At 41.0% G+C, this 12,659-nt stretch overlaps 1 protein-coding gene across 2 annotated transcripts in view; it reads right to left on the bottom strand.

Moving 5' to 3' along the window:
* Positions 1 to 12,659, bottom strand: part of KCNQ3 (potassium voltage-gated channel subfamily Q member 3) — a 272,480-nt gene that overhangs the window by 17,236 nt on the left and 242,585 nt on the right. For both annotated transcript variants that reach the window (XM_048841688.2, XM_048841689.2), the window contains one exon: positions 8,568 to 8,594. In XM_048841688.2, the coding sequence (XP_048697645.1) occupies positions 8,568 to 8,594 (27 nt within the window). The remainder of the gene's footprint in view (positions 1 to 8,567; positions 8,595 to 12,659) is intronic.

Raw genomic sequence — 12,659 nt, 5'->3', positions numbered from 1 at the left:
AGTCAAAAGTTGGATCTGGAACTTTTGAGTTCCCAGAATTGTGCTCATTGGACTAAATACCAGCTTCCTTAAGACAGTAGGTAGAAGCATTAGCCAGACCAATGCTGTGAGAGTGTGACCACAAGGACATGGAAGTGTATTGGGACAGAGCTACAGTACAAAGAAACTCGAAAGCTTATCTCAGGATTTATTCTAAATTTGGAGCTAGGAATCCCTGCACTGGTTTTCTCAAAACAGGATTCCTTGCTTTTCCACACCTCCCTTCTGGAATGTAGGTCAAAATATTCCTCTCCATTCAAAATGACAGATCGCTTATTTGCAGCAAAGATCTCAACTGCATATGTCCACAGGATGTTCTCTCTATTTTATTTATGCTAAATAATCTAATCCTATATCGTTCCCAGATTCTCCTTATAGGGCAAAATTCTACCCTTTGAATCCATGAGCAGAATAATGCCCCTGCACTTTTATTTTTTTAAGTCCTTTATTTTCATTCTCCAATATTTTAGGTTGAAATCTGATGGCGAACTCTCAAGCTCACAGCAACACTTGCTACAACATTAAACAATTACACAGGGGACACTGACTTGCATGTCTGAACTAGGGCAGCTACAGCAGTCAGTATTCAGGACATCAGGCATCAGTTTCACTTGAAAGAAATGTCGCTCAGTTTACAGTGCATTGTATACTAAAACTCTCCAGATCTCTTTCCAGATAAAGAATGAATTGTCATCAGACAAAGAGTGGGCTTTATTCTCATTTCCAGCAGATGGAATTTGGATCTATTAAAACAAAGGCCTGGAAACATTTTATCTTATTTCATGATCTCCTTCATGAACACAGCACGCGCGTGACTCAATATCAAAGTATTAAAGCATGCAGCGATCACATCACTCTTCATAAGCATGACTAGAGCAGTAGTTCCCACATACTCCTACAGGTATGGCTACTGGTAGAGCTCAGGCTTCTGGCATTGCTTTGGAGTGGGTTTTGTCCCTTTGGTATGTGGTTCCATGGCAAATTCCTCCCTTACACAAAATTCTGATTCTGGGGTGGAACTTTTAACAACTTTCATTGCAAATCCTAAACATGAAGTGGTTACAGAATGAGGACCTTCATGACAAACCTGCAGAGCATCATCACTGCCCGCCTCCCACTCAATTGTGCGCACTCCCAAGCTGCACTGGAATCTGAATTGCTCCAAACTTCAGTCTTGTGCAACTAAGCACAGTCCCAAGTTAGATGCACCTATGTTCCATCGTGGATCATATGAAACTGCTGAATGGGAGGCAAGCTGATGTGTAGCACAGAGGCTCAGCATAAAGGCCAGATGCTCAGTTCATTGATACAGAAAAATTCTGCCCTCAGATTCTCACTTGCAGTTTCCACTGACGTCAGTGTGAATTCTGCTGGAGTTTCTGAGAGCGGAATGTGGTTGCTGGGTGTATAAGGAAGGGTTAGGGCTTGGAAGGGTTGGCTGCTGCAGTTGAGGTTTTACATTCACCCTAGAAGGGTGCGAATCATTAAACTAGAAGATTAGCTCCAGAAACTATCATGCAAGACAATAATGCAGTTTCATCCCATCATGCAAGTCAGACACTCTCCTCTATGGGACGGTTTTGTTTTGTTTTGTGGGTTTTTTTGCACCTAATACTGGAGTTTCATAAACTGACAATATTTGTGCAAGAATGAACAAAAACCCAAAGTGATAATCCTTACAGTGGATCAAATATAACCCCCACCTACATTTGTAATTTTAATCCCCAAAAATAAAACACAATACAATAAAATAAAGTAAAAAGATCCAGTCAGGAACTCTTCTAATGCATTTTTTAACAGTGAAGGGCTAAAATCCATATGCTGTTTATGGTTACAATCTGATATGTGTCAGCTCTTTTTACAGGCCCAAAAATCCAGAGTTTGGTCAAGAAGATAGATGCCTAGCAAATAGTGAACAATATTAGCTAAGAAGCAGAACAGACAAAGGACAACCTTGCTTTTTGCTAAGATAAGCTTGGTCAGCAAGAAGCCAGGTGGAAATTATAATTGGGGGCTTTATCTCAAAGTTGCAAACAGACCAAAGGAATGAAAGGTGCCCTGTTTCTTCTGTAGAAGAGGTGCTTCCTACACTAGCCTTGAGTTTATGGAAGAAGTTCAAACATGTCAGTATGAGATATGATATCCTCCCTCTCACAGATGTGCACCTCTCCTCCAAGCCATTGCCAGTGCCTGCCTTAGAAACACAAATAAACAACTAAAAGACAATCTTTATTGCTATATACTTTTCATTTGTCCTTTTGCTTTAACTCCTAGGTGTCTACCTGTTGGACAATTGGGCGGAGCTACTTCAGTCCTATGGATCCCAAATCAGAATTCAACATATATATTTTATACTAACACACTCTATATATTGTTTAAAGGAAAACACCTGTGTACTAATTAAGTGTCATGTGTTAACCTGAAACCAGGGGCGGAGACTTTATGTAACCTTTTGACCATTGGCTACTGTGCTTATCTTGTCTTGCTGCTAGACCTATCCAGGGGTTTGGGACTGCCTACCCCTTCATTTTCCTCCACCCATGGAAAATCCATATAAGCCATTGTAATCAATTGTTTGGCAGTGTCTCTGAGCCTAATAAGCAAGGTGACACTCCGCCAGCGCTGTGCGTAATAAACCCACGTGCTTGATTCTACATGGCGTCCATATTTTGTTCCTTCAAACAGAAAGTTTTGTAATAATATTTTTAGATCTGTTTTGCAGCTCAAATAACTGGAAGCACAAGGCAGTCATGCTTACCCCAATTTTTACTACATTAGCAATTGTATCTTACATGGGTGAGCTTAGCTCTGGGAAGCCAAACCTATATTGCATTAGTTTACAGAAATATAGTGCACAAACAACAGAAGTAACAGGTCAGATTTTCAAAAGCACTTAGTTTTGGCCTAACTGTGCTCCCTCTGAAGTTAATTGGATATTGATGTCAATAGGTCAACACTGAGTCCTGAGTCCTCAATTAATGCTCCAACATATCAAAAGCCTTCTGTAAATTGTCTTAGTGATCACTCTTCCAAAGTACTTCCAAACATTAGCCAACTAATTCTCAACACACCTCTTTGAGGAAAGTAAATAGATATGACATTCTGCAAAAGGGGAAACTCAGAGAAAACACTATATTCAGCCCTAAAATAATCAAGGGCCCAACTCCTCCTGATAACTCACACCTATACTTAAGGAGCCAGGACTAGAATCCTAATTCATAAGGTCCAAAATTGCAGATTTCTAGCATGTGAGCTATAGAAAAACTCTTTTAGCTACTAGTGGTAGTAGTAAGTCCCTCATCCTCTCGGTGTGTCAGCCACCAGACAGCAACACCATTCACACACAAAGCCAATACGTCACAGATCCTTCCATTAGCACCCTGAGGGCCCAATTATTCAGAGAGATTCTGAGCGCTTCTTGGGAGGTGCTCAGCAACTTGAAGGCTTGGGACATCTAGGTTGAGTTGCCTACAAATATTTTCATGGTGGGGGGTGCGGGGTGTGTTGTGCGTGGGATAGATGGAAGAAGAATTAATGAGCTACAGCAGAATGATAAGAAAAAATTGTGAGGATAAAATAAAATGCTTGACAATTTAGGCAAAAAATCAGTTTCTACAATAATGCATCTAGACAGGTCCCCTAATTATTATTTATTATTTGTATTTCATGCACCTGCAATATGCAAGATACAGGCCATCTGCAGGAAGATGCAGTTTTTGCTCCAAATTGCTTACTGTCTTAGGCCCGGATTCAACTTTACTTACATGCTTAAAGTTAAGTTCTTTGACGAATCAGGGTCTAAGATCCTGGTCCTGCAAACACTTATACACATGAGTAAGTTCACACAAGTGAGTGGTACCATTGAACTCACATGCAAAGTTATTCACATGTGTTGGTATTCACAGGATTGAGGTCTTAAAATAATACCTAGGTCTTATGCAGCACATTTCATCATTGGATCTCAAAGTGCTTTTACAGATGGGGAAACTGAGGCACAGAGTGGGGAAGTGAATTGCCCCTGGTCATTCAGCAGCCCAGTATCAGAGCCAGAAATAGAACCCAGGTCACTCGAATGGCAACCCAGTGTTCTAACCACTAAGCTACACTGCCTCCCTTAACATTTTTTAAACATTGCCCATTCTGTGCTAGCTTTTTTGTGCCATTGCTTTTTTTTTGTTAGATGAACTACTGTAGTAAAAAAAGAAAGCACAGACAGAAAATGGTATGCAGCAAACATGAAAAGAGAAAGATAGGTATATACATTCAAGTAATAACTGAGCCTAAGTTTTCTTGTGATGCTTGATCCAAAGAATGACTCCCCAGTAAATATGACATTACTGTAAAGTGAAGAAGAAGTTGTTAAGATGAGAGATTAATGGTTATTAGTGAAACAGTGAAGTATGGAAAGGGCCTTCCATTTGTGCTTTAAAATGTGGGGTGCAGATCCCCCCCCGCCTTTTCGGTTTCCTGGAGGTCCATTCAAAAAAATGCAGACAGTGACATTTTCCAGCTATCCTTGCAAAATATGATTTTATTTTTGTCATGCTATTGTTACCAGCAACACAGAAATATTAGATTATACACAATCCTTTATAACAACATATTAAGGGACCTGTGTAGCTCTTTTCATCCAAGGTTCTCAAAATGCCTTTATATTTATGTATATTTATTATGTATGTATTGTAGCAATCCTACTTTAGAGATCAGAAAACAGAGATGATAAATGACTTGCTGACAGACAGATAATGAGACAGTGTCAGAGTTTGGAAAGAACCTAGATCTCCTGATACCTAATCCCATAGTCTAACCACTAGACAATGCTCTCTATACCCAGTCAAAACTCTTTCTGACTTTGTGTAAGGGCTGCAGAATCAGGTTCAAAACCTGAAAGACTTGTCTATTATGGCTGTTTTTGTGTAAGGGCCTGATATTCAGAGACGGTGAGAATCCACAGCTCCAGCTGAAGTCAATGGAATAGATGTCAGCACTGCTGAAAATTGGGCCCACAATTCCTCCCTTGTCTCTCTCACCAACAGAAGTTAGTCCAATAAAAGATAGAACCTCACCTTCCTCATCTCTCAAATACAGAGGAAGTTTGCAAAAAGTTGGAACAAAAAAGGCACATTTCAGGATCCCACTCAAAAATTAGTGGAAGCTTTGAAAATGTACGCTTAACACACATACATTTATCAACTAATGGTGATAAAGAACTCCCACTGCCAAATGAACCTCATGTAAGGGGACTGTTGTCCCCTGATTAAAACTCAGTGGGGGTGTTTTGGTTGGACAGCTCCCAGTACCAAAAGAAAGGGGAAGGGTCGATGAAAAATCAGGACCCTGAGACAGACAGTCCCCAGGGGCAATGGGGAGAGGCCAATGCTCTAGGTCAGCCTGATTGACAGGGTGGGCAGGCTAATCAGGGAGTCAGGAGGTCGGGGGGGTCCCGTCCTCCTTGTGAGCCAGAATTGCCTAGGTCAGACAGAGTGGGGCTGAGCTAAGGAGAAAGCAGGGGCCCAAGCGGAGCTGGGGAGCAGAGCTGTAGCAACCAGAGCCAGAGGGGCCAGAGAAGCAGCCCAGGGAGCTGGAGGCAGAGCAGAAGCAGTGCTGGGACAGAGTGGTGGAGCTGGAGCTGAGACAGAGTGGAGCCGGGTGCGGTGAGCAGCTGGGGAGAGCAAGGGGGACCCTGGGCAGTGGGCCCAGCACAGGGAGATGCCCCCAGCCAAGAGGCCCTGCAGGTCAGACTCGGAGGGGGATTGTAACCCTGATGGGGCAGGGGCAATGCTGGGAAGAAGGGTCCTGCCACCTAAAGCCTGAGGGCGTGTGGCCACTGCCAGAGTAAGTGTCCGACCCGCAGCATCCCTGCAGCACAGCCAGGGCCTGGGACATGTGAGGAACAGTCTGAACTTCCCTGACATTCCAGAGACACTGGTTGTGATGTCCCTGTGCCACAGAGCGGGGTTATGTTTCCTTTAACCTTTCCCATTTTTTCCTTATTTTTTTAAATTGGTTGCTGTTTCATAAATTGTATTTGCTTTGAACTGTATGTAATGATCAGTGGGTCAGGGAAGTGCCCAGTGCAGAGAGAATACCCTGGAGTGGGGACACCCCAGCCCCTGCCCTAAGTGACCACAACAAGATTGGGGGTTGAGCCCCCCAGGAATCCTGGGCCCAGCCTTGTTGGGGTTACGAGGACTCTGCCACGCAGGAGAGTGGAAGGGGAGCCCTTGAGGTCAGGCAGGCCTCTGGGTAAAGGAAGTGGGAGCGAGGACTCAGATCCTTTCGCTAGCCCACTTCACCAGGGTTGTTTATAAGTCAGAAAAGTTCCCCTATGGGATTAGGTCTGAGTCAACTGACAGGCCTTGCAATGCACCCTGGAGAAGAACAGATCTGGGCTATGTCAGACAAAGGAGGAGGAGTGAATTCATCTTTCTACAGAAAAATGTCTATGTGATACTGCACTCATAGTAACTAGCAACCCAGTATTTAAGGTGCTCGAGGAATGAAAGGCAAGTGAACAAGACTTCTGGCGTGAAGCCATAACCAGGTAAATCCTGACTAGAGATGATTTAAGAGTAGGGGCTAAATGCTGCCTTGTAGAGTGTGGGTATGTACCATCTATGGGGGAGGAACTGTTTTTCAAAGAGCAGCAGCAACATGCACAGCAGAACTGAATCTACCAGGAAGGCATACCCAGCATTCGTACCAGAGTCTCATCCTATCCTGTGCCAACACCAGGGACCATGGACAGTCAGGCCTGCTCTTCATCCAACCACATCACATAACTGCCTGGTTTTACCCTACATGAAAGCTGAGATCCAGTAAAACTTTGGGGTGCCACAAAAATTATATCAGCCTTGCTTCTTCACAGACACTTTCATGTAACCTCACCACTGGATACATTCCTCTTCCCCCCTCTACAGCCTCCTCGGTGGCCCTTTCCTCTCCTCCCCAAGCACCCCAAATAGTCACATACAGCTGTGAGTCTATTGCACCACTGGGTCCAGATTGCAAGAGTCTTGACTTAAACTACCCCTGCACCTGACTAATATTCTATTTGTTCATGGAAATGAGAGAAAGACAATACTGAATTTATATCTGTGTGCGTGTGTGCATGCACTATTCTCAATGAAATCATATGGAGCTTTGCCACTGAATTCAGTGGGCACAGAATGGAGATTTAAAAAACTATTGTTCATCACCAAACCCTGCCTCAATTTGAGTCTATACACTAGTTATTTATTTCTAGCTCCTCTTTGACAGGCACAGCTCAACTCCTCGTACTCCCCCTGCACTCCAAAGCTCAAACAATACACTTTGCTGCTACAACTTTCTCACTAAGAGCTTTGTGGCTTCCAGGTACCGGAAACCCAGTCGCTTTCTGTGCCATGCCCTGTACTAAGAAAGCATGCCTTCATCGTTTGTTTCTATGAAATGTTAAAGGAAAACTGGAGTGTAATATAAATTATAATATCCTTTATTAGATCTAATTAAAAAGAAGAGCAAGTCACTTAGCAATTTTAATTGTGCTAATTGTAATAGAACAATTAGCAATCGGATAGGAAGTTGTCATATTGACAGCATCATGGGGCCTGATCCAAAGTCTACTGAGGTCAATGGGAACTGCGCACACCTGCCTATTTATCTCGAGTGGTTCAACCTCTCATGAAATACTTATTTCCTTGTGCTGTCTGGTTATAATGATTGCAAGATCAGTAACCATTCTGCTATTGTTTCAAAAGAAACACAACCTAGGGAAAGAAGGGATTCTAGGGTAATATTTTCAAAAGCACCAAAGTGACTTCAGAGCCAAAGTCCTACTGAATTAATTGCTTTTGAAAATGTTATCCCTGGTGTATACGTGCTTTCCTAGTGTGTTAAGAAGCTGCAGTCTGACTAATATCACATCCCTACTCAGTCACTGAAGAAACCTTACTTCTTTTCAGTTGGGATCTGCTCCATAGTCAATGGGAGTCTTCCATTGGGAATGCCAATGGACATTACATCAAACCCTAAATAAGAGTTGTTTTTTTAAGAACTGCCAAGGGACTTTAGTAATAATGTTCGTCTATCTTAGGATTTCATTACACCTGTTCTCAAAGAGCTTGTGAACGTAGTGAATTACAACAATCATGATTTCTCATATCAAGATATTGCGGTGTTATTAACCAACAATGTTAGTTAGAAGACCCAAATTCTCCCAATAACAACCTGAATGCTAAGCCATGGTTCTACCACTTAATCTAACAGAAGTCTATTTAGGCCAATCCTTACACATAAACAACTAGTTAGGTTAGTTACAAAAATTCCACAGTACCATACATTTTGTACACATACTATCTTTGATCCATTATTAAAGGGAAGAATAAAGGAAGCACTCAAATACATCGTTTAAATTGTTTTGAATGAATATTTACAATGTTAATAGCATTTTTTGTTCATGGCATGTGAGCCTACAAGCAAAACATTAACCATAAGGCATTCTTCAACCATGATATTAAAGCAAGGATATAATCATGACAGTTACATACCTGGCAGTACCATCCAATTGCTCTTTTCTTTTGGGGAAAAGAAGAGCGAAAGCAATAGGAAAAAGCAAGGAGAGAAGAAGTGTGTGTTAAATTTAGAAGTTTTCTTTCTGGCATTGCTGTAGAGCAGTGGTTCTCATCTTTTCCATACTGCAACCTGTGTTACAACAGAAAAAGCTCTGGCATTCCCCTCCCAACTAGCTATAAAGAAAAGAAGGTGGGTATAACCCCATGCAAACCTGTTTATGACCCTTACATTGAGGACCCAGTCTTCAGCGAATAGCTAGGTCTATCACATAGGGCAGAGCAGCAGTTAAGTTCCACATTTTGCTTCAATTGTAAAGTCACCCAGGTAGGCTTGCCTGGATGGGCCAGCTTGATATCGCACCACTGAGTCAGAACTCCCAATGGTCACCTGCTCCATTGAGGGAGCTGAGAATTAACATTTTGAACAAACACTGAGCTCAAGGACCTCTTTGGAAATGGTTTAATTTTTTCAATGGACAGTGTGAAACTAAAGACTGAAGTAGTAGAGAGACAAATGAGAAGAGTAGAAAAATTAACCGAGTCCTAAATAAATACTTCCAAGGGGTTTTCCCCCTGGAAGATTTATTTTATAATATATCCCAGACCAGTCAGGGTGAAAGATGTTGTGAGTAAAACAAATTGTGAGTTATTCTTTCACTAATGGAAATGTGACATGTTCTTTTCTCTCTCAGCTTACTGGTTTCAGATGTAAACAAATGCTTCCCCAAACCAATTTAAAGAAATACTGTGGAATGCTAACTGCTGCTAACTATAAGTACAGTGAGCACATCAAGTTTAGTCCTCTTGCAGAGACATTACAAACTCCAGTCATATTTTGCGTCCACAGAATGTTGCTGGAATCAGTGATAACACCATAACTGGAACAAACTCTATGTGTATCCACTGTAGGCACAATGCTGCACTAGTAGGGATCAATAGTAGAGAGTAATTGTAATACTTAGTATTCATATGATACTTTTAACCTATAGAGCTCAATGTGAGGAAGGATTATTATCCCCATGTACAGGCAGGAAACTGAGGAACAGAAAGGCTCATACCCAGGTCTGCAAAAGTTTCCATTAATTTGGGCTGTTTCTGGTTTTTGGCACCTAAACTCAGAGAGCAGATTTGAAAACAAAACAATCAACAAGAAAAAAAGATGATCCCCCACTTCCCCCAAAAACCTTGTTTCTCATGAACTCTCTCCACTACAGTAGCCTATCCTCAACTAATGGCTGCAAAGGGATACAATTATAAAAATCACTTAGCCCTTCCCTCCCTGGATTCATTAGACAATTAAATAGTTCCACTTACAAAAGGCCAACATTAGTTCAGTTAATTATTCTGTTCTACGTGGGTTCTGATACCATGCCCATCATTGTGATGTCAGAACACTCTGGCCAATACAGTTCAAGAGGGAGGGGGAAGAACCCTCAGCATTAACAAAACCCTTACATATAAAAAAATACTGTCAGTTCTGTGCATGTTGGCCATCTATTCCCAAGGTCTCCTGTAAAATCCAGGTTACAAGTGCCCTCATGATTCAAAATGAAGGCACACAAAGCTGCTCCTGAGATGTCATGCTGGGTGAAATCCAGAATACTACAAAAGGAAATTGACTCCATAATAGACTCTTAGTTTTCCTCTTTGTTAAAAGCCAAGTTCTGCTCGTTCTCCCATTTCAAAGAGGACTAGATCAAAGTTAACTAACAGACTGCTAATGTGCATGAACAGGGTCCACATGGACAATTAATCTGCAGATTCTGTGGGGTAGATTCACACCCCAGCTGGTCACAAACTATTTGTTTGTGTAGACAAGCCAATAGAAAGAAAAGAAAAGAAAGATCAAAGGCCTTTTCATCAGGTAGATTTTTCCTAGCTTGTTTCCCAGCTGTGTGATTCCACAAAGCCCTCTCTAAAAGCAGGCTCCCTACTTACCAGGGTGGATAAAGATCAATGATTTTTTTAAAAAATAATCTGATTTTTTTAAATTTAAAATTGCATTTTTTTGATAAAATGCTTTTTGAGGAAAAAAACCTATCTAAAGATAGTTTTAATTAAGATATATTATAGCTCAAAGATTTCTCATCATGGAATAGGGATTATAAATTCTAATTGTATAGTATGAGACAATATATTCATGTAATATTTAAGAAAAGTTTTGTAAATGAGTTCCAATAGTTCATGAATTAGGTTTCCAGGGGCTTCTGTATAGATTATTTAGGTTAATCTTTCTATCTACACAATGGGACTCAGTGCTCAGTCTAGAAGATACCATCAGAGATGCTTAATTTTGCAGTTCTCAAACTGTGGATTTGTGTCTCCAGAGATATCATTCTTGTTAACAGTAAAAATGGTTTTAAATAAATAAATAATATATAGAGGTGAGAAATAGCAGACCTCAACCTTATTGTCCCTCTGCAAATTTGTGTACACAGAGTCAATCCCTTACCTCTCTCTAAAAGTGCAAAGTTTCAAAAAGTTCAATGAATAGAAGATTGTTGGGGGCAGAATAGATCTGGACAAGGAGAAGAAGGCTGGAGATAAATGTGAGCAGGGAGGAACAGGCAGTAGAAACAAAAGTGAAACTTTTTGAGTAGCATATTCCAGAAGTCTTGAGGTCTTTCTGAGTGTAGCCTTCATTGATTTGAGATCTACCATACCAGTCTCTCACTAGAAGGGAAAACATAATGGCAGCAAGCTGAAAAGAGACCCAGTTTGGGAATATTTTAATGAAATTCCTCTATCTGTGGGTAAGACTGGCATGCGTGCAAAATGCAAACAGTGCAACAAAGAAATGCAAGGCCTGGTTGCCTGAATAAAACAACATCATGAGAAGCGTTCCGTCTCAGGAGGAAGTTGCATTGAAGATGATGAAAGGAACGTGCAGGATCTTATATAAATATAGCTATTACTCTATGGTACTATCATTTTAGATGCAGTTTTGAAAAAAAATAAATAGCTGAAATAAGCAGATCGTCCTTTTACAATTTCACCTTTAAAGTAGTACTGAGTATCAGTGAATGCAATGAGTAATACTAAATGAGCAGTATGGTAATACTAATTAAATAACTGCATTGACTTATTTTGTTTAGGAGAATCCATCCTCAACATGCAGGATTCTGAAGACTATCCACCTCCACTATCCAAGATCACAATAATTTTCTATAGTTTCAGAGTTATCTGCCAATGATAGTGTTTCAGTCACATCATGTATGTCACATAGCCACAGTTGCAAAAAGAAAAAAAAATCTCCATCACCCAGAAACAACCATAGATAAATTTGTGATAAGAACCAGCAGATTACAAAAAGAGGTAATTGATGAAAAAATTGTCCGGTTTGTTCATGCAACAAACTCTCCTTTCCGTATGATTGAGAATCCATACTTCATTAACATGGGTCAGTCATTAAGACCAGGATACAGTCCACCCAACAGAGCAGAAGTCGCAGGAAAATTGCTGGATAAAGTGTATGAAAGAGAAATTGAGCAGTCTGCAAAAGGTCGAGAGGGTGAAATTGTTAACCTAAGTCTTGGTGGGTAGAGCAATGTCCACAATGATCCTGTTGTATGTGCTTGTGTGACAACAGAAGAAGGGAATGTCTTCCTTACAGAAACAATTGATACATCAGGAAATGTGCACACAGCACACACATTACAAGAAGTAGCAGTAAAAGCTATAACAACCTGAAAAAAAATTCAAATGTCTAGTACGCAGCTTGGTCACAGATAATGCTGCAAATGTATCCAAGATGAGAAGAAATTTAGAAGAGAGTGAAGAGAGTCCCAAGCTAATAACATACAGTTGCCGTGCTCATTTGATGCACCTCCTAGCCAAAGACTTCAGTGTTCCAGAAATAAAGGCTAATGTTGTTGAAATTGCAAAATACTTCCGTAACAACCAACTGGCAGCAACTTCTCTGAAAAAAGGTGGGAGGAACCAAGCTAGCTCTCCCACAAGACGTGTGATGGAACTCGGTAGTGGACTGTTTTGAGCACTAGATTAAGAACTGGCCTAATCTGATGACAGTTTGTGAACCAAATCATGAAAAAATAGATGGCCCTGTCA

Source organism: Caretta caretta, chromosome 2 (genome assembly GCF_965140235.1).
Source record: "Caretta caretta isolate rCarCar2 chromosome 2, rCarCar1.hap1, whole genome shotgun sequence".
Lineage (NCBI taxonomy): Eukaryota > Metazoa > Chordata > Testudines > Cheloniidae > Caretta > Caretta caretta.
Note: the sequence above shows the minus strand (reverse complement) of the source record. Positions and strands in the feature narration are given on the sequence as shown.